We start from the raw sequence: 22,719 nt of genomic DNA on the forward strand, positions 1-22,719 counted from the left end.
ATATATTGAGAGGCTGAAGTGGTTTGAGAGATTCAATAAAATTAAAATTTCTCTTAGTCGGAAATAAAGGGCTTCGTGGTTTTCTTGAGGTTTTCAATGAAAAATTACATTCCGAGTATGTGTCTATTTATCATGTCACGACGATGAAGCTTCATCGAGGCTGTTTAGTCACGACTGGGGTAGACCATACCTAGTTGGTTTCACTCAATGTCTATGCATTAATACAATCAAATCTGTTCACAACTTCAATCAACGATAACCGTAATAAGTTTGTTACGAGAGTGACAATTTCAATCCAAGCGATTGACACAATAGTATTTTATGCATCAAGTTTTGAATTGTTGATTTTTTTCAGCACTAGCCCAAATTTTCCTTAACACTAGCTTATCACTTGTCATTAACTCATTGTTGTCGATAACAAAATAAACTTTCGAAAATTGTCTACAGACTGGAGACTGGCCTCTCATATTTTTCGAGGGTACTCCGACGTACTTAGAGATCACATATAATGTAAATATCTAATAAAAACCTTCTTATATACAAATGTATCGTCAATCACTTTCCGATGTTTATTTCTACTATAAAAAGCTTTTCAACCCTGCGAAAAAGCCTAAATGCTTTCACATTTCTCTGTATGAACATAATTTCTAATTTATATTGAAAGCAGTGGATTAATTTCGATAAGTTTTCCTTATATTAAAACTGATGTAGCTATTAAGAAGGTTGTTGTTTGTCCGCTCTGTTTGTTTAGGTACGTCTTCAATTATATTTATACAATCATTGGACTAATAGCCGCCTGATTGAACATTACGCCATACACCTAAGTTCTATTTTGATTGATTGAATGCGTCATTAAATGGCACTTTCAAGTAAAAGTAATTTTTATTAATAGTCAGTCATATCGGAAAGCGAGAAATGGTTTCTTCGATGGATGTTACACGATGAGTGGAAGAATGTAGGTCCCTCTCAAAAAATGATCTAAATTTATGATGTGTTTACTCAGCTATGTTAACCCATGTTTCAAGGATGCAAGTATAAGAAACGGATGACGACATTTTCTCCGAATTGCTGTTGGGCATTTTGCTATTAAATTATGTTTTCGATTTTGTTTTTATAAAAGAAAAAAAAAATGATTTTATTTTGATAGCATCATATTTTTACTTGCTGAATATATTAGTTTTAGAAAAAAAGGTTTCTAGACGGCCAAATTCCTTGGGAAATTATTTTTTTTCTCACAATTTTAAGTATAAACCAACAAGTATATGAATGGATTATTTTTTGAGCTTCGGCCTTAGTAACAGCAAAGATTTATTGTTTAATTATGTCATCATAACATACCTAGCAACAAAGCAACATCCAGAATTGGATATTATGAATTAATAACGAGATTAATAATTTAGAAACATTTTTGAAAAGAGTTTCACACAAACGGGAAACAACAATAATACATTTACTTACTCAACACAGAGCGCGGCTAGGGAGATTAGTACATTACGTCCGAGGTTCCAAATTTTTATTTTGACGAGTGAAGACATTATTGGCCCGACCCGAAAATAAAAATATGGAAACTCGTACGAACCGTGGTTTACGTGCTTCTGGTCGGTAAATGCGAAAAATTGATCAAAAAATTTCATTTACGTGTTACAGCATGTTTCATTTTCATTTACATTGCCTAATCACGTAAAGCATTGTACTAACGAGGCTCCAAGTTGTTATTTGACAAGTGGAGAATACAGCCCTCCCCTTCGGGTCGGGCTGTAACACCTTACTTATCAAATACACAATTGGAACCTCGGAATTAATATACTATTACCGACCAGAAGCACGTAAAATAAGTTACTGCTTCTTGTAAAATTTTATTTTGTTAATTTGTTGAATAAAATAACTCAAATTTTGAAGGAATAGTTGTTTACCCACTCGACAGATTATATCACTCGTCTTCGGCTTGCGATACAACCTTCCTCCTCGATAGCACATAGCATTATATCACATAGTTTTGCTAAAGGCTGCTTATGTTGCCTATCGTTCGACTTAATGGATCGTTCTCTGACATTTGTTTTGCAGCCAATACATCATTTAAGTCAATTTTTCCTCCTTTTTCGTGCAAAAAGAAAATGAATTTTCTTATTTATGTTAGCTCTATGTAACTGATGAAATATCAACTATACTTAATATCAAAAGAGAGAAGAGACGGTAAACCAATTACTGTTCCAAATCATGTCACGTCTCGAAAGCGTTGCTTGTCCATGTTCTGTTCATTATTGTGTTTCAGAGAAGAAGCAACTTATTATGCTATAGATAGAGTCGTTTCAATTTCACAAATTCGATTGGAAATTTTCGCCAAATTGATCAACTATTTTATTTAACAAAAGCCGTTCGATCTTTCTCCGACCAGTTGCATATAATCACATTATTTTCCAATAAAAACGTAACCGAATTTACAAGAAATTAATTAACAATTCTTAGATGACATATCCGTCTTCCATACGAGCGGTATTGGTGTCACAACGTGGTTTCACGCTGGTTCGTCTGGTATTACGAACCCTACACCAATCTCTCGAGGTTATTTTATGATATTAATTTCTACTATAATCACAATTTTCAATTATACTTCGATGTGCTAAACAAATTCTAATTGAATTCTCAATGTAATTTCATTATTTTTAGCTCTTCTGTAACGATGACCAACATTCTTTTTCTGTGTGTTTTTTTTTACGTATAAGTCAGATCTGTTTTTCATTCACAATTTTTTTTTTTATTGTCAATCCAGATGCAAGTATAATTTTGTTACAACATTGATTGTATAGGCGATAATTACAACTTCCGTTAAGTCACCTTTTCATTTGATGCTATAAATTTATGAATGGAGTACAGATTACAATGTTATTGTGTATTTCATCGATGTTGTCGTACACATTTGAATTAGTAAAATCCGGAAAATTAAAAAGAAATACGATTTGTCATGTCTGGAAACTAATTAGACCAATCCCGAGCACCAAACACTCGAATATCCACACAAATTTTGAGGAATCATAATGGGTTCCATGCGTTACCGTTTAAACGAATAAAGAAAAGGAAAATACCGAACAGTGGATTTTGGAGAAAACCCACCTCTTTTAAAGGTCGACCTATCTTTTAAAAGGATACAGTATTCGTATCTGGCTTAATAAGCAAGCACCTGAATTTTTCTTTTTAAACCGTTTTTCTGCGAACAGGTAGAAAATGAAATATAACGAAATTGGTTTGTTATACAAAATATTTTTTTATAATCTCAAACGAAGCGACCTTTCTTAGCGAATAGTTCGAAATGCTTTACGACATTTGTCTGATCGTATCGAATCTGTTACTCCTATTTGATCTAAACTTTTTTCGAAAGATTGATACAAAATCTTGTACTTCATTTGATCTAACATAAATTTTGTTATATAAAATCACCTTTGCGAAGTATTGTCGTTTATTTTTGTCGCCGCTGTCAATAGCAGATGATATAGCCGCTCAAAAAAGCTTCACAATTTTCCTGTAACAAATTGCGAATTTTGTTGTAAGCAAGTGTAAAATAGAATTCACCAAAATATATTTTAAATGCGACAAAAAAGACTGCTCACAATTATAGATCATTTTCATGACCTTGTAAACGTCAGACACAATCCCAACTGTTAGACATGTCGAAAAATATCGAATGAATTGAACGAACGATTTTCATATAAAAATCAGTAAATTGTACGTCAATTGATTGAGGTTAAGGACTACTTGACGAAAAATTAAGTGGGGTTGACAAGTACCGTATAATGAAAATGATCTATGGCGTAGCCGGTAAAAAATCGATCTTTTCAAAAAATATGTATGAAAATAGAATAAATAATAATCTAAACAAACAGCACCATCTGCCTTACAGGATTGAGTTTGAGCCAATCAGATGATAGTATCTGCCTTACGTGAGAGAAATTTTCCTTACCTTATAAAATGTGTTGATTGAATGAAACTCAATCACTGAATATAATCAAGATAAGACAAAAGGTATAAATACAAAAAATTGTTAGACGGCCGAACTCAAAAAAGACAGCTACAACATGATTAAATGATGAGAGATTCAATGATCATGATCTGGATTTTCGATCGTCGTTCGAACCAATTTTTATCCAGAGCATATAAACCAAATTCTGTCGAAAATAAACGAATGAAAGTGATGGATTTTCGTTGTGTATCGCTCAGGTGTGAATGGAAATTTGTAACGAAAGTGTACGACGCATCAAAAATTTGTAAAAAGTGTATGTTGTGTCAAACTATGAAACAGAGTATATTCACTGGAGTGACTGGTCGATATACCGGCCATACAGAGTCATGGAGGAGTTTTTTTTTGTAGCATTTTCTTTTCAACTGGCGCACATTATTTTTCTATTTTCTCGTTTCTTTTTCAAGTACATTTTCACATTCAATATGTATGTGTATATCAAGTGTGCATGTGTTTTCACCATACCATAAAATTATTCATAACCTTCTATGAGGAGCTATTCCAGCGAATAAATAAATAAGAAAACTAAATAAAAATCTAAAATAAAACAAATCTGAAATTGTAAAAAAAAGATGGGAAAAATAAGATTTTTATCTGCGTCGTATACAAATTTTTATTGCTTGTTTCGACAATTTGAACAGTTTTTATTGAGATGCTCACAAAGTCATTACGATATAAAAATGAATATAATTGATGGAAGTGAATTACTTGTATCAGAGATCAGAGTTCTCTTGTTATGTCATCTTAAATTGCAATTTTAATTGTTCCCATTGTAAAAACTAATAAATGAACGATAAACCGACCCCATGAAACCGATATTTATCTAAATAAAAAATGTTTTAATGCTAATGCTAATTCTATTGATCATATTACTCTCCCAAAAAATAAACCTCATCAACAGTGGATGAACATACTCACACAAGTCTATCAAGTTCAGTTCCATCATCGCATTCGCTATTTAATTCAACATTGAAGCCAAATGATAGCAGTGGCAGTGGAAATTTTTTAACCGTACCTGGAAAGACCAGCATTTTCAATCTTTCATCCCATAAAAGCGGTAAAAACGAAACTGCGATATGTTGTTGAAATCGTTATAAACGTTGATTATGTTTTTTACTGAGATAAACGAAGTGTTAACTTGTTGATCATTTGAAATTTTAGTTTTGAATTGAATGCGCCTGCATAATGCAAAATTGTTAATTGAAATTTTGTGCTTTAGTTCTAGAAAAGAGGAAAAGAAAATCTCTTACATTTCACATGTATATATAATATCGTTTTCATTTGAACATATTTCATCAAACAAAAATGCCGAATGTATATTTACTGTTCATTTTAACATAAATTTACCAGAGCTTTAAAATTCATGAGTTTTTTGTATTTCAAAAATAGTTAAAATGTTAAACGTTTCTCGGCATCATTTTACTACATAGAACCAGAATTGTTAAAATATTCATCAAAAAAAAGTATTTTAAAGAAAAATGAAAATAAAATCCTGTGCTTACGATTGTCATTCAAAAGCATGTTGCATGGGCGACTCTTTCGTAAAATCGTTTTTTTTTTTAATTCATCACTCGCTCATCAAATATTATTCATGCTCCTCAACATCACTATCACTATATATTCGTTCATCAGTTGTATCATTATCAAATAGGACAATAGAGATTATCAATCGAAGAAACATAGCTTTGAAGAAATGAATCTGTCCAAAGAGATGGGTTGTCGTCATTGTCTATGAAAATCTTTTGTAAGCATAATGCAGATTACATAGTTGTCAGTTTCAGTTATTTTTCTTATTATTCTAACTGAGACAACGCTGTCGTATCGCGTGTCGATCTGAAATGAACTGCCCACTTTGATACTGTAAATACCATAAACTTATTGAACAAATAATCCTAATATCTAGGTCAAATTTGTGCGACATATTTGCTGAGTAAAATGACACTTGTTTTCCGATTATCCATTCAAATAGCACAGTTTTCAGATTTTATCATGTCTACCACGTTCTTATACAACAAGTGGTACATTAATAGGCATTTCATGTGCGTCTGAAGGGTTTTTCTCAGAATTATTTATAACCTTGCAGACTATCGATGCCAAAATACTTTTTAATGCGAAGGTCTATAAATAGACTTTTCGCTACTATGTGGGTGAATGTATCAATTTAAAGACGAGATACAAGACATTAAAATGTGTCGCATATCACGTCGCAATTAATTTACTTCGCACCACTTGTTACAATTCGTAATTTTATTGCACGAATTTAAGTTGCGTGAACGTGCTATAGGGAGTTAAGTTAAATTGATTACCTCGGCCACTTATGTATTTATTTGCCCTTTGTATGGGCTTACGACTCAGCAGCTTCCACAGCGAAATTATTGAAATTGACAAGATGCCTGAGGTGCTACATTTTGTGATCTTATTCGTGTATGAGATCCCAAAAAAAAAAGCTTTTCGTGACATTTAATATTCGGAACTCGCAATGTCGAGTTGAATGACAACCGAATTCAGAAGATGAAATGCCATGAGATTTACCTATCTCTAGCATGTAATGAAAGGTATTAAGTAAACTTACAGACGAATTGTACAGAGCTATAACCTAACATTGACCGTATTCCTTACCTCACTGCGCCAGTATTTTTAATTTGAAAATATTTTAGCTAGTAATAGAACCTTAGGTTGACTTAGACAGCATCTCACATTCATTCTTCACTTAGATATATTTTACCTTAATAGTGTTATAGTCTTCGTATATACATTTCATGTGTAATCATCAAGCTTTCAGCTGTTTCATGTATATTATCGCAATCATTCACATTCACTCTGAATCCAGAACCATTTCATAGAAATTCTTTGTACTGTACTTTCATTACGTTATGACGATTGTTGTTTCTATATAGTCGCTATGTTTGCATTTTTAACATAATGCTGCGTCCCACTTTACTGTTAACGCCAATTAATGTTTTAATAATGAAAATTGCCAGGTGATGACATGGTAAAAAGTCCAAGCAATTTGTCAATGCAACGCAACACAAGTGCCAGTGATTTACATCATGCTAATGGTAGCAATGGAAACGACTTACATAAGGGCAACACACATTTTATGAAAAAAATTCCGCATGGAGCAGAAGCTAGCAACATACTTGTCGGTGAAGTGGACTTTTTAGATAAGACATTGTCTGCATTCATCAGATTGAATGAAGCTGCGATGATGGTAAATTCTCATTAAAATTTACATTGCGCTGCATGAACATCGACTAACATTTATGGTCTTTTCATTCATAGGGCGATTTGACAGAGGTTCCAGTACCGACGAGGTTAGTAATGTGAACTAATATACACAAAATGAAACGTTTCGCTTGTTGACGAGTTTGTTAATCACACTCAGTTCGGGGAATAATATCTGCTTGTAATGTACATTCATAAAACTTAAGCGACGAGCTCTGGGGAGTGCTTCCAATATCTAAAAACACATGAAACACACCCGTTGGCCGTTTCAAAAAAAAATTAAAAGAAATTTATCCAGATTTTAGAACAAATTCTATCGCAAACACGGTCCACTACTGTGTCTTAGAATAATGGACTTTTGCGCGCAGTACGAAAATTGTAACATTTCAGGTGGACTTTTACACCAAACCTATTGAACAAGCGGTACAACGTGAAAACGTTCGTTTTTCTCAAGATTCAACAAAAATTTCATTTATCAGAAAACTAATTCACACAATTTCCAAAGGGAAACATAAATAAGCTTCGTCCTATGTGGGTGTATTGTACGATAACAGTGCAGATATTCATTTCCGTCGGTTTGTTGCTGTACATTCAACGAAAACAGATGTGGAGCTTGGGAGGGTCGATATGTTTATTTTTGCGAAATTTTGTAAGAAATGAGTGAATAAGTGAATCATTGTTAGTTTGCGGAGTTTTTTTTACAATTTTCTGAAGTACTTCTTATTGTAAACTTACAAATAAAAAGTTGACAAAAGCACCCACATAAAAATCATATTCATGATGACTTTGGCAATTTGGTAGAAAATTCGTAAAATTCTTTCCACAGATTTCTCTTCATCTTATTGGGTCCACCCGGAAGTCATGGGAGTTTCCACGAAATTGGTCGAGCTATGGCGACCCTTATGTCCGATGAAATATTTCATGAAGTCGCATATCGTGCCCGCAAACGTGATCATCTATTAGCTGGCATCGACGAATTTCTCGATGCAGTTACGGTTCTACCACCGGGCGAATGGGATCCAACGATCCGCATCGAACCACCGGCAGCAATACCATCGCAAGAAGATCGGAAACGTCCGCCGGAAAAACCGAAAAAGGAAGAAGTAAGCGAAGAGCAGGAGGAACAACGACTACGTGATGAATCTGGTCTGTCCAGAAGTGGACGATTTTTCGGCGGTTTAATCAATGATTTGAAGCGAAAGAAACCATGGTATCTGTCTGACTTTAAAGACGCATTATCATCGCAATGTGTTGCATCGTGGATATTTTTATACTTTGCCTGTTTGTCTCCGATTATTACATTCGGTGGACTATTGGGTGAGGCAACGGGCAAGAATATGGCTGCTATGGAGTCTTTGGTTGCTGGCTTTGTGTGTGGAATTGGTTATGGATTTTTTTCGGGACAACCATTAACAATTCTGGGTTCAACCGGACCGGTATTGGTTTTCGAAACAATCGTTTACGACTTTTGTACTGCATACGAGTTGGATTACATGTCATTCAGGTGCGTGATCAATATCGTCTCGTTGTTTTTCGGATTTCAAATTTAATGATCGTGAATTTGTAGGTTTTGGATTGGCACATGGATTGTTATTATATTGGTAGTTTTGGTAGCCGTCGATGCCAGTGCACTTGTTTGTTATATTACACGGTTTACTGAAGAAAATTTTGCAACTCTTATTGCATTTATCTTTATATTTAAGGTTAATTGTGTGCCATCGGAAGCCTCCACGCACAAAGTAGTTAACAATTTCTAATCTTTTAAGGCGATCGAAAATGTCTTGTCAATTCGAAAGCGGTTCCCAGTCAACCCTCCAGAGTTTTACGATTGCAGGTGTGGATCACCTGATAATAGTACGGAATCACTGCCATGGGCTACATACGACAAGAAACATTGCATAGTAAGTCTTTCTTTTTTCCTAGTGGCGAGCGAATTTTTTTGAATCGATTTTAATTGATAATACAGAAATTTGGTGGTACGTTGTTTGGTGCCGACTGTGGTTTACCCGAGTACGAACCGAATGTTTTTCTTATGTCAGTTATATTGTTCTTGGGAACGTTTATAACATCTGTGATTTTGAAAGACTTTAAGAATGCACTGTTTTTCCCATCAAAGGTTCGTACAAATATGATTAAAGCAAAAATTACAAAAATATTCCGATGAGCCTCGCGATAAGCTTTCCTCACAGAAAAATTTGTGTTAAAAATAATGAAGTGCAAGATTCTGCTGTAAAACACTAGGAAGTACTTCAAGCAAGGTAATCTATAGATTGAAGAGCCATACCGCAAAATGCTGATCCATCATACTAAATCAACGGTTGATATTATCACGTTGATTAATATGTATTAATCCTCACATAGAATGTCAAGGTCGAAGGTCTGAGAGTTCGCCTAGTTTGCAATTGATCTCTAACGCAATTGTGATGGTCAAAGAAGGGTTGGTCAAAAGTTGCAACATTTTTTCTCTCGCTACCTGAAATAGCACCAGTCACAAAAACACAAAGACTTTTATTGAGGAAAATAAGCTATCAAAATAACTGAGAGGGATTCTTCTGAAAAACAGAAGACCGAAATCGGACGCATTTTCTATTGCAATTTTGTATATGTGCCCAGTAAGGTATTCGACCCCAGAAGCCAAAACCACTTTCAAAAAAATTCTTTGAAGCTTGTGTGACTAGTGTAAGGTGATCGAAAACCGAAAACTCGCACTTTTTTTTACAAAAATTTCTCCAGTTACACGAGCCGTACAGGATCGTGTGGGGTGTCATTAGAAAGGGAATTGCATGTACTTCCGGGGCAAATATGGTTTTATTGGGTTTGAAATTCATCTACACTGAGATATGTACAGTTGAAGTTTTCAACCGAAAAAAGACTGAAAACTTACAATTTTTTAACAGAAATTTCTCGAGGTACACGGAACGTGCATGGTTGTGTGGGGTGTCATTAGAATGGTAGGTAATTGAATGTTTTTTCAGGGAAAGTAGAGCTTACGGAAGTTTGGTAGCATCTTCGATTCGATATTAGCACTTAAACATTTCAACTTCTCATAATTAGTCGTAGATGCTTCCAAACCCCTATAAGACCCTATTTGCCCTGAAAGTACATAAAACTACCTTTCTAATGACACCCCACACGACCATGCACGTTTCGTGTACCTCGATAAATTTCTGTAAGAAAAGTGTAAGTTTTCAGTCTTTTTTCGGTTGAGAACTTCAACTGTACATATCTCAGTGTAGATGAATTTCAAACCCAATAAGACCCTATTTGCCCTAGAAGTACATGCAATTATCTTTCTAATGACACCCCACACCTGTACGGCTCGTGTCACTGCAGAAATTTTTGTAAGAAAAGTACAGGTTTTCGGTTTTTGATGACCTCATACTAGAAAATTCGTCCGATTTCGGTCCTCTGTTTTTCAGAAGAATTCCTCTGAACCATCGCGATGCTAGAAGGGAATGAAACTTAAACAACAAAAGTTGGTCATAGAAATTTATCGGTGTAATCATCATCATTCCGTTGGAATTAAATGAAATGTTTTTGTCAAGAAAATAGCCGTTCAAATGGATTTTACATTTTGAATAAAACATTTTTATTGATTTGCCAATGAGTATACATGCCGATGCCGAGCATTTGAAATTATTGTTTTTTGTTTCGTTGGCAAACTTCACAATTTATGTGGGGCTGAACATCAAACTTCTAAATATAAACTTTCAATTAAAATCTTCGATTATTTGTAACATTACGAAACAAACAACGTTGGTGTTATTGTTATGTCGGTTACACCAACAAAAATTAAACTGCAACATACACTCCTTCTCGTATCCCACATAAAAAACCATTTTGCATTAGCATCCTCTTTGTTGCGACCATGTAATAATTTCTAATTAAATTTGCAATTTAATTTGCTCATTGTGGTGGCACCATTGTTCGCAACTGAGGCATCAAACATTATTTTAATTTCGTCAAACAAAATTCCATTTATACCGTTGAACATCATATAGAGTATGAAAGCTGGGTAAAATGAAAACGCTAAAAATATGAACGTACCTATCGTATTACATATTGTAGCTGCAACGGTGATGTACGATGAGTTTGTAAATAACCAGGAATAATTTTTAATTGGAACGGTAGCATAACCTGGGTGGTAGCATATATGATATTGCTGTGAAAGAAATTTAATTGGTGCGCATACATCGTATGCTCATTGCTCACTCATAAACAATAACACAAACACAAAGTTTAACCGTTCACAGGCCGGAAGAATATAACCAGAACCGCCAGTAATATTATCAAACGGAACTAAGGCGAGTAGTTGAGGCACTGATAAACCACTACAAGCTTAACGATCTTCTCCATAGAACAGCTCAGATTCAACACCTTCGGGTGTTACGAACTTTACGATGGGGTTTTGCCATCTTTAGATGGAGCGCCTGAGCGACTTCCTGCTAGGAACCTGGAAGGTTCCAGTTATTGAAGTAATAGAAATAGGAAATAAGGAATCCCAGATCTGGGTTTGCGCCTCTACGTATAGAGGCCTTCCTGCACCTAGAAACTAATCTAATATTTTACTTCTTGAGGTCAAAGTTTAATCGAAAGACTTACAAAATCTGCTACTTCATTAGTTTTAACATAGAGTTTCCGATAAAAGATCAATTAAACAGAGCTCATCACTTATTTTTGCATTAGCTATCGATAACAGTTGATTTATAGCCGTCCCCCACTGTTTTTTGCAACGCCATAGGTACGCCAATTCATAAGCGACTTTGCTGTTATTATCGCTATTTTCTCCATGTCAATTCTTGATTACACATGTAATATATCGACACCAAAGCTGGAAGTTCCATCCGAATTTAAGCCAACATTATCAAAACGTGGATGGATTATCTCTCCATTTGTAAATCCAATGTGGTCGTGGATCGTAGCTATTGCGCCAGCTTTACTCGGCACAATACTCATATTCATGGACCAACAAATAACGGCTGTGATTGTAAATAGAAAAGAAAATAAATTGAAGAAAGGTTGTGGCTATCATCTGGATCTATTTGTCTTGGCTATTTTGATTCAGATTTGCACCGTCATGGGACTTCCATGGTAAGATCTTAAAAATTGATTGAAAGACCTTTCAATTAATTTTCGTTTAAAATTGGAAAAGGTTTGTCGCAGCCACAGTATTGAGCATAAACCACGTAAATTCATTGAAGCTGGAATCAGAATGTGCTGCACCCGGCGAAAAACCACAATTTCTCGGTGTACGAGAGCAACGTGTTACGCATATTTTTATATTTTTGATGATCGGATGTTCGGTTTTGTTAACTCCATTGCTCAGGTACAGCCTTTCTGGAACATAACTTGGTAAATTTCATAATTTAATCACTCTAATTCGCAGTCACATTCCAATGCCAGTATTATTCGGAGTATTTTTGTACATGGGCGTGGCGTCCTTAAAAGGATTGCAATTTTTCGATCGGATTCTCATCATCTTTATGCCAGTCAAATATCAGCCGGACTTTATGTTTTTGAGACAGGTAAATGTTCTGTCGTTTGCCACGATAAATTCTTACAAGAAGCAGATTCTCAGCATTGTACGCTTGGGATGAAGCATTACTTCCCTAACTTCTTGTTCAAATTTATTGGAGCGAGTTTTGCAGCCAGTATAACCAATCAATTCTATGCATTCAGGTGCCAATCAAACGTGTCCATTTGTTCACTCTGATCCAATTTGTTTGCTTGGTGGTACTGTGGCTAATCAAATCGTTTTCGCAAACATCAATCCTGTTCCCGTTGATGTTGGTGTTTATGGTGGGCATTCGCAAATCGTTGGATTTCGTCTTTACCCGCAGAGAATTGAAAATATTGGACGACATAATGCCGGAAATAACTAGACGTGCGGCTGCCGAAGATCTTCATCATTTGGACGATGTAGAGGTGGGCATGTTCAGTCGCATTCTAGCTTGTTGTATTGGAACGAGTAAACGCAAGGAAATTCCGAATATCAAATAGATTTTTGAAATGAAATGAAAAAACACGAAACTGACTAAAATTCCAAAATGTTAGCGTTGTAATTTTTAGATTTAAACTATTTTATGTGAATGCCAATGTTAAGAAAAAAAAGTAACTGACTTTTAGTTCGTCATTAGTTAAATGTTGATTCAGAGATTGAACGTTTCTAGGCGCTTCTTTATTTTGAATTTTTATGTTCTGTTGAGTAATTTAATGTTATTTGGATTTTGTTTTTTAATTAAATTTAATTTCTGTTAATGTTTATTGTCGAATTTGCCATAAATCTAACGTGTGACGTCCGATTGTTTTCCGTTAGTGTTGGTGTTCTAACTCCACTAGACCGCTGCCAATCTCACACTCATTTCACTTGGACAAAGCTCTCTAAACACTGAACTCCAGACACCACACTCAATTTACAATCTCCGTTATTAATTATATGCCATTTACAGACGACGTTAAATGAATTCAAGGATCGTGTGAAACTCCTATTATCCGTGAATATTCAAAATGCAGACTTGCAAGGTCAGAGCGACTAATCGGCAAAAAATTTAATGTTTTAAAACTATTATCTAAAATTTTAAGTTTGAGAAATTTGTGTAACTTCAGAGAAGTTTCCACAAACTTTTTGAAATTTAGAGGAATTTAGGTAGAATGTGCTTCAGGGGATTTCAAAGAAAAAATGCTCACTCGTCAGTCATACGGTCAGTCATGACATCATCCAGACAATAGATCATATTCTAAACGAATGCCTATTCGTCAATTCACCGGCGGACTCCAAAGTCTTAATAGAGAACTTTAGCAAATCACACAATAATGACAAAACCAATAATTTCCAACAATAACGAAAACGATATTGACACGGAAAAATTTTATCATTGTGAATGAGGCGGGATGGGTAAATATGTTCACAAATCATGGTGTGTTATGTGGTGGTAGAATTCAGACTTTAACAAAAATTTAATTCAAAAAGAAAAAATATTTTTTCGGGTGTCTATATAAACTGTGGCAATGCGATAGCTAGTAATTTCGCGCCGCGCATTTTGTATCACAAATGCCGGTATCCCAACTGAGATACACGCATTTTCGTATCAGATATATACCGATTTCCCGACCTAGAAAATGCCGATTTTCCTTTGACTTATACCGGGATACCGGTATCCCGAACTAGAAAGTGTGGATTTTCCTTTTATTTATACCGGGATGCCGGTATCCCAACTGAGATACACGCATTTTGTATCAGTGATACCGGTATCCCGAACTAGAAAGTGTGGATTTTCCTTTTATTTATACCGGGATGCCGGTATTCCAACTGAGATACACGCATTTTGTATCAGTGATACCGGTATCCCGAACTAGAAAGTGTGGATTTTCCTCTTATTTATACCAAGATACCGGTATCCCAATTGAAATACACGCATTTTGTATCACGGATGCCGGTATCCCAACTGAGATACACGCATTTTCGTATCAGAGATACCGGTATCCCGACCTAGAAAATGTGGATTTTCCTTTTAGTTATACCGGGAGACCGGTATCCCAACTGAGACACACGCATTTTTTATCACTGATGCCGGTATCCCAACCAAGATACACGCATTTTCGTATCAGAGTTACCGGTATCCCATACGGCAGTGTATAGAAAAGTTCAACCCGAAAGATTATATTTTTCTATTTGAATTTAATTTTTGTTAAAGTACTTTCACAAGAAAGTTGGAATTCTACCACTACGTAACACACCATGATTTGTGAACAACTGGCCTCATTCACAATGATAAAATTTTTCCGTGTCAATATCGTTTTCGTTATTGTTGGAAATTATTGGTTTTGTCATTATTGTGTGATTTGCTAAAGTTCTCTAATGAAGCGACAATCGAAGCAATAAATTGGTTAAGTGAATTAGACATCGACATTTGAAAACAGTGTTCTTAAAATAGTGATTTCAGCTATCAGTTGTTGATTGATTGAAACTTAAAGTTTCAAGGAAAACTTGTTAAAGAAATTAATGTGAACCATACGATCAATATATGGGTAACTGCAGCTAATTTGAGACTTTTCGAAATATTTTCACCAAATGAAAACCGATTTCAGTAAACTTTTTTTAGTTGAAGGCTGTTGACCAGACGCGTCGTTTAAGCCACATATTAGGTCGGTCGCCGAAAATCTCGGGGAGATACCACCATAAAAGTGTATGCTTTTTACAAATTTTTGAAAATTCCAGTTTATTTCACGAAACTTGAACCGATTTCACTAAGCTTTTCTTTTTTCTGAAAGCTATTGACAAGATGCGTAGTTTGACTGATTTCTGTAAACTTGTTTCCCTGTAGAAACGAACGCTATAATTCCACAATTGCGCCAAATGACACGAAATTAAATTTTTAGATTTTTTTTGGTTCATTCAGCTTCGAAGTAAGGTGAAATCACCTCGACTCAAACGTTGCCAAAATTACATTTTTTCATATAAAAACTATAGATCGGTGTCATTCGAAAGCTACAGCATATGACTTCACGAGAAAAATAACTTCGGCTCGATCAGGTTAGTTGGGTGAGTGAAGTAGGTGAAATCAGCTTACCAGTGGTGATAAGTGTCATCCTCGAATTTTGACTCGTCGAGGTTATCTCGAAAAAATTTGTAACCATTTTTTTAAACGGTTTTGAGCCAAGGCAACATTTTCTGTGGGGCAACAACCACCGATTTCGAAAAAAAAATATGGCTCTTAATGATCACCGAAAAATGTCCCACAAATTTTGGGCTACCAACCTCATATTGGGCTTAGACTGCGCGTCTTGACCATAGCTTTCAGGGAAAAAAAGTTTACAGAAATCAGTTTACATTTGGTGAAAATATTTCGAAAAGTCACAAACGTGAAACGCAACTAACCGCCGACTTCTTCGATCGCACAAGTCACACTTCGCATGATAATTCCAATTCTTGTTTTCAATTTTTTCGACGAAATATTTAAAAAAATTTATTTTAATTTAAATTTTATCTTCCTGAAACAGCTTAACATAAAATTGGAACCTTTGTAAATTATTTGAATTAAAAATGGTAAACAGATTTATTATACTGGAAAACTGAAGACGCCCAATTGGTTGCGATTATTTTCTAGCTGCTTGGCATATTAATTTCAGCCAACAAATTAATAGTTCAGCTAACTAAAGAACTTATTTCACTACCACGCAGATTTATGGCATTTTTGTTCAATACAATTTTTTTGCTTACTTGTAATTTATAATATGAATTCAAATCAATCTTATGAAAGTGATGAAATTTTGTGATTAGACAATTCATGTTTAGGTCAGTCATTAAACAGACAATTAGTTTTTACATAAAAAAATAATCGTCACAACAGCAACAACTGTAATGTAATCAATTATATCCTTTGTATTTGTATGAAAACGGTTATACACACAGGTGCACGTTTTGTGCGAACTTTATTTTTCACAACCCCATTAAAAGAAACAAAAGATAATTCAATCAATTAACAAAAAGAAATGAAATAAAAACAAACGTTCAATTAACAAGTAGAAAACACAATTTGGTTTTAATTCAGGAAAACACAAGAAGAAGATGAAGAATAGTAAGTCGTGTGTTGTCCTATCTAACACAAAGTCTCATCACTTTCGATGGTTTTTGATTTTTCTGAAAACCCTATGCATGGATTATATGTGAAACGAACACAGTACAAGAAAGGGAAGCAAAAATTTGATTGCCCTTTCCTGTAATTAAACTAAACAACCAGTCAGTCAGATCTATAAACATATCGGGGTGAGGGTATATACAATAGAGACGATCTAGTCTTGAAACTTGATGCTTTCGTTCATGTAATTAGCGCCTTAGCCGTTGTCATTGCAAATCTTATTCATAAATCTAAAACAATATTCAACTGATTCTGGCCATTGTGTCTTACGTACCTCAATCAAAGGGAGCGAAATAAGGTGATCAAGGCATCTAAGTGGTACATACCTATACACCAAGCAATTAAATGCTCATGCTCTTCCGAGGCTATGCACTGCAGCAACTCGAATGTGCAACGTTGAAGTCGACTTAATTAAGATTGTCTAAATAATGTGGAAAAGATTTTCAAAAACTCGCGACTAAAAGCCCAGAATACCCCAAGATATAGAACGATATTTAATGTTCTATAACAGCTTCTCAGCGATAAGCAATTACTCAGCATAAATCATTAAATACGACAACACTGTACGTTAGAACTTTCAGATCAGTTCTGTACAGAAAACTGGAACAACCAGCTCTTCTATAAAAACTATCCAAAAGTGAACTGAAATTAATGTACAGAAAAAATTGGTTGATACGCAAAACCCCATTTTTCAGTCATAATTCTTTCTCTTTGATAATGTTTCCACATCACCCACTTTGCGCTGACATTTATAACTATTGGTTGCTCCTAAGTCATCGACAAAACAACTGTAGCTAAACTGTATTCCTACATAGTAACCTTAACTGCTTTAAGATGTTTACCGCATCGTGTTTAAGTGTTTCTCATACATTTACTAGGATCCTCCACCCGAATACCCTGGCAACAATGCACCGTCCAATATCATCACAAATGGGAAATTGGCCAGCCAAAATGCCATAAATATAACGGAAGAATTCAATAAAACGAACATCTGGAAGCAAGTGAACGATGGAAAAAGTAAACGAAACGATGCAAACTCGGAAAATCGAAAATACTCAAAGAATCAGTCGTAAGAGCGATTTGAATTATCTTTTTCGGCAAGGATCATGGAAAACTAATTTTCATATAAAATTTTCGTGCGTAGAACTGAAAAGAAATCCAAATCAAACAATCGAAGAGACCTGAGCCCAAATGGTGAGCAACGACTATCAACAATGAAGGAGGAAGAAGAATGCCAAGATATCAATCGAAGCGAATTATCCAAATCCGCACAAAATTTGTCCCAGGTTTAGATTTATTCCTTTACTTACAACAACCACTAACCAATTAAATACTGAACACTAAACCTTAGTATAACTGAACAATCCAATTTACCGTACATATTTTGTGTTATATGCACCTACTTTTCGATAGATTTTCAAATACGAAAATTTAGTAATTTAAGTGTAAGTGTACGAAAAAACAGGGTTGGGTCGTGCTATTAGCCCAAATGTCTGCGCCAGTTTCGTTTTTCGATAGTATCTCTACTGTTTTTGGTCCAAATCAAACAAGTAAAAATGCTATTGTCTCTAGAAGCTTTTTTACGAAAACCTATTATGTCAAAAGCTAATTGTGCACATTTTTGCTTTGATTTCATAGACAATAGATTTTCATGAAAAACCTTCTGAGAGACAAACTTTACTAAAGCCAAAGGCCTTTTAACTTGAGTAATTTGAACCAGAAACAGTGTCGAAAAACGATCCTAGCGCAAGTTGTTGCGCAACTAAAGCGTACCCAAACCTGAAAAAATAGTTTACCTTTGTGGCTCGCGTTTTGATTGCGTTAAAGTTGTTATTGTCATGACCACATCATTGAACCATCAAAACTGTATGGCTTCGCCCGTTATTGATTAAAAACGCTTAGTTTTTCCTGCCATTTTCCTTGTTATTAAGTTAATTGAATTTAAGAAACTTTTATGTCATCTTCTGTTCTATCGATACGTCACTGCAGCGAAGACAAATATAAGCGTTAAGAGCTAGTCAACACTCTACCTAGCAAACAAACGAATTTTATTAAGGTGGTGAAAGTGTCAAGTAGACTTTGGAATTTACATGTCAATTACAGCGTAGTCAGTCAAAATAGTCAAAATAGAATAGTGTGTGGAGAATACAAAGGTGTGAATTTGACACAGAGAGCTGAAAGTTTGTTTGCTATAGAGAGTATTGGTCTAGCACCAAAGCTTACTGTGCTAGACAGAGCATTTATTCAACAACATTTAGAGATGAAAGACGAATGCTTCTCTGGAGTATAGTTCTTGCGATTTTATTTGGCTGAAAACATCAACTACTGCTCGCTGGCTTTTCTTTCAAATTTTTGGCACATTTTAATTGCAAATAAACTCTAATTTACTATCTGCCACACTGTTACATTTTATTCAATTTTGTTAGTTTACACACTTAAATGCTTCGAAATTGTGAAAGAGATTTCTTTCAGCTGGTCTCTATATTCCAATCTATGAATTCTTCAGTGTTGGAAGTTGTACGAGAGAGTTAGTATCCAAATAAATATTATCCAGCTAGAATATATCTTACACAATTTCGAGTGCTACACAAATATTTTGCTTGAATTATTTACAATTGATTTTACTTGATTTTTTATTTCAATTAAAAATCCGCATTTTCAGAGTAAGGCGTACAACAATATCAAGGATTGGTGTAAAAGCAAAGTGATTTCTAAAGATGTGGCCATTTCATCGGAAACGTCGGTGTGAAAAAATGAATTTTAGAAAGTAGAATAGTAAATTTATACACTGTTAAATCAGCGGCCATTGATCAGCTCAATTAAAATAATTTTGTATTGAGTTTTTATGAATGCAAAGAAATGAATTAGAAGAAAAAGGAAATATTTGTTCTGTCTAAACTTTAATTTTAATTTGAAAATAGAACTTAGCTAAATATTTATGGAAATATCTGAATTTAATGGAACAAAATACTCTTATTCTAAAAGTTAATCTACGCATAATATTTATGGTCTTAATTTAGAAATTTGAAAAGCATTTCTAATGATAATTTCAAATGCGCTATCTCTTGCCCTCACCCCAAAGCACATCGTGTTTTGGATAGGAAATGAAACATTTTAATTTTTAATCAATTTTTTTAATTTTAATTATAGAATGTTATGAATTGTAAAAAAATATTATTATTATAGTCTTGTAGGACCGAAATAAACAAAAATATTTGCAATAAAGTTCAATCAAATAATCGAAATTGTATTAAATTTCATCCTGATAAAAAAAAAACGTAAAAAGGGAACGTAATAGGCCCAGGTGGCGCGGCGTAGATGATGATTTATTGATTGGGATGCAGTTGGATTGGTATAAAAAGAATACTGTGCTATTGACGCTGTGGCATATGGGCAACTTTTCGAAAAATGAAAAAAAAAATGAAAAAACCTTCTAATTTTTGGAGACGTTTAAGAGGCATCGGTGCTTTGCTGAAAAGCATACATCAGGGCGATTTTTAAATACTGGATTTTAGTTTACTTTTGATGATATCTTTCCATCAGAATCATTTTTGAAAAATGTACGACCGCAATTCCGACCACGAATGTGGTAGCTTTCAACAGAAAATATATTTGGTTGAAGCAGTTTGACCGGCTCTGAGAAATGTGAGCAAATTATGAAAATTTCGTTAAACTGCTCACTTTTCTCAGAGCTGGTCAAACGATTAGAAGCAAAACTAATTTGTGTTTAAAGCTCTTCGTCGTCGGTATTGCGGTCGTACATTTTTGAAAAAGGATTCTGATGGAAAGATATCATTAAAAATGAAATATGAGGCACACAAATGTTGGCTACAATTTCAGCTAAGTACCGGGGCCTCTTAATTCTACGTGAAAAGCTTTAGTAACGCTGCAAAATTCATTCATTCATTCATCATTTTATTTTCCCATTATGCAAGGGTAACCCTTATACAAAAATTTGCGCATAATTTCGTTGGTCCACAACAGTAAGATAAAAACAGAAGAAGAGAAAGAAAAAAAGGAAACAAAAGACTTTACACTCTACATTAACACATGAAAAATTTACGAAGAAGAATAAAAATAAAAATAAGAGAACAATAGCAGAATTGGCACCTCCCTCACTGCTTAATAATAATTTATACAAACAAAGTATTAAAACATAACGTTTGTCTGTCATGAACAAAGCAACTCAAAACCGGATACAACTAGTAACGTATCATAACTTTCATCTCAACGTTATCTGATTTACGGAGTTCTCTCACTCACAAAAATAGACTAAACCGATAAAAGTCCTCACTCACACATATATCGTTGGCCTACTTTGACCATTGAAAAATTCCACACATTCCTTCCGAAACAGGCTCAACGAACTAGCCATTCTCGTCCTCACTGGTATTGAATTCCAATCGTTGATTCCTTGTACAAACAAAGTCTGCTTTCCCACCACATGTTCGGCTCGAGGAATAACAAATTGTTTCGTCCGAGTTGACTGACCACGCACAAGAATTTCATTCAGATAAGCCGGTTGTCCCATGCAATCAATCTTGTACAACAAAGTCATGGCCCGAATTTTAAAAAAAGTGTCAAGCGAGCAACCTAGGAATCGAGTCACATACGATTCAGTGCTATCATAACGCTTTAGACCATAGACATATCGTACTATTGACTTAATCGAAGCAGTCAGCACCTTCCACGACTCATGATCCAGTCCATAGTAGAATACAGCACTGCAATAGTCCAGATGCGGTAAGAGAAGCGCTTTAGCCAGAGTGCAACGTGTCCGCAGAGGAGTCGACCTTGATTGAGGCCAAAGGCTGCGAAGACCAATGTAGACTCTCTGCAATATTTTAGCAACATGATCATTCCACTTACACTGAGAGTTTATAATCAATCCCAAATTTTTCACTGTTGCCGAATAACCAATCTCCACTCCATTCATGCTGACCACTGGAATGGCACCTACATTACTCGCCCCGATGACAATGGCTTTCGATTTGTTCGCATTAAGTACAAGCTTATTTCTGTCAGCCCATTCACACACCAGTTGAAGGTCCAAATTGACTTTTTCAACGGAGGCCTGCATGTCGCTCATTGTAAAAAATTGGTAGAGCTGCGTGTCATCCGCATACAAATGAACAAACATGTACTTGACTGAGTCAGGCAGGTCATTGATGAACACGCAGAACAGTAGAGGGCCTAATATTGACCCTTGTGGTACACCTCTGGTCAACAGTAAAAAGGGTGACAACGTACCATTAATCTCAACTGCCTGCTTACGATTTGACAAGTAACTAGAAATGAGCTTCGTTGCGGTGTCATCAAAGTGGAATTGGTCGCGTAACTTTGAACAAAGAATGTGGTGATCAACAGAATCAAAAGCTTTGGAAAAATCTAGAAGAAGCACAACTGCAACAAATTTCCTATCCAATGCCCGTTGAACATCATACATGATTTTCAGAAGAGCTGTTGTGGTGCTATGGGCCTTACGAAAACTGGATTGTACGGAAGTTCGTAGACGCTGTACTGTAATGTATTCATTCATCTGTTCCGCAAGCAGAATTTCGAACAGCTTCGATAGCACTGCCAGGATGTGAATCGCACGATAGTCAGCCAAGTTGTAGAATCTGGTTTTCTTATGTTCTGGGTAGACTTTCGATATCTTCCAGGCATCAGCAAATTTCGAACTGGTGATAGAGAAGTTTATGACATGCGTAATGAACGGTAACACCGCCGGTGTGATTAACTTCAGAAATGGGAGTGGAATATCATCTGGTCCAACCGCATTTGATTTTATCGATACGAGCGCTTCATATACCTCACCTTCATTTACCGTTCTAAAGGCAAAAC

General features: G+C 35.1%; 1 protein-coding gene across 11 annotated transcripts in view; it reads left to right on the forward strand.

The window, feature by feature from the left end:
• The window catches only part of LOC119076922 (sodium bicarbonate cotransporter 3), a 39,718-nt gene extending 19,631 nt beyond the window's left edge, over positions 1 to 20,087 (forward strand). For 3 of the 11 annotated variants that reach the window (XM_037183940.1, XM_037183941.1, XM_037183945.1), the window contains 13 exons: positions 6,994 to 7,223; positions 7,295 to 7,326; positions 8,064 to 8,741; positions 8,805 to 8,940; positions 9,004 to 9,138; positions 9,204 to 9,353; positions 11,979 to 12,328; positions 12,390 to 12,563; positions 12,624 to 12,762; positions 12,917 to 13,162; positions 17,754 to 17,944; positions 18,020 to 18,161; positions 19,538 to 20,068. In XM_037183940.1, the coding sequence (XP_037039835.1) occupies positions 6,994 to 7,223; positions 7,295 to 7,326; positions 8,064 to 8,741; positions 8,805 to 8,940; positions 9,004 to 9,138; positions 9,204 to 9,353; positions 11,979 to 12,328; positions 12,390 to 12,563; positions 12,624 to 12,762; positions 12,917 to 13,162; positions 17,754 to 17,944; positions 18,020 to 18,161; positions 19,538 to 19,624 (2,690 nt within the window). In that variant the 3' untranslated portion in view covers positions 19,625 to 20,068. Of the gene's footprint in view, positions 1 to 2,466; positions 2,563 to 4,913; positions 5,070 to 6,993; positions 7,224 to 7,294; positions 7,327 to 8,063; positions 8,742 to 8,804; positions 8,941 to 9,003; positions 9,139 to 9,203; positions 9,354 to 11,978; positions 12,329 to 12,389; positions 12,564 to 12,623; positions 12,763 to 12,916; positions 13,163 to 17,753; positions 17,945 to 18,019; positions 18,162 to 19,537 lie in introns of all 11 variants that reach the window. The other 8 variants (XM_037183938.1, XM_037183936.1, XM_037183944.1 and 5 more) reach the window with 6 other exon arrangements.
• Positions 20,088 to 22,719: the final 2,632 nt, after the last annotated feature.

Source organism: Bradysia coprophila, unplaced genomic scaffold, assembly GCF_014529535.1.
Source record: "Bradysia coprophila strain Holo2 unplaced genomic scaffold, BU_Bcop_v1 contig_232, whole genome shotgun sequence".
NCBI lineage: Eukaryota > Metazoa > Arthropoda > Insecta > Diptera > Sciaridae > Bradysia > Bradysia coprophila.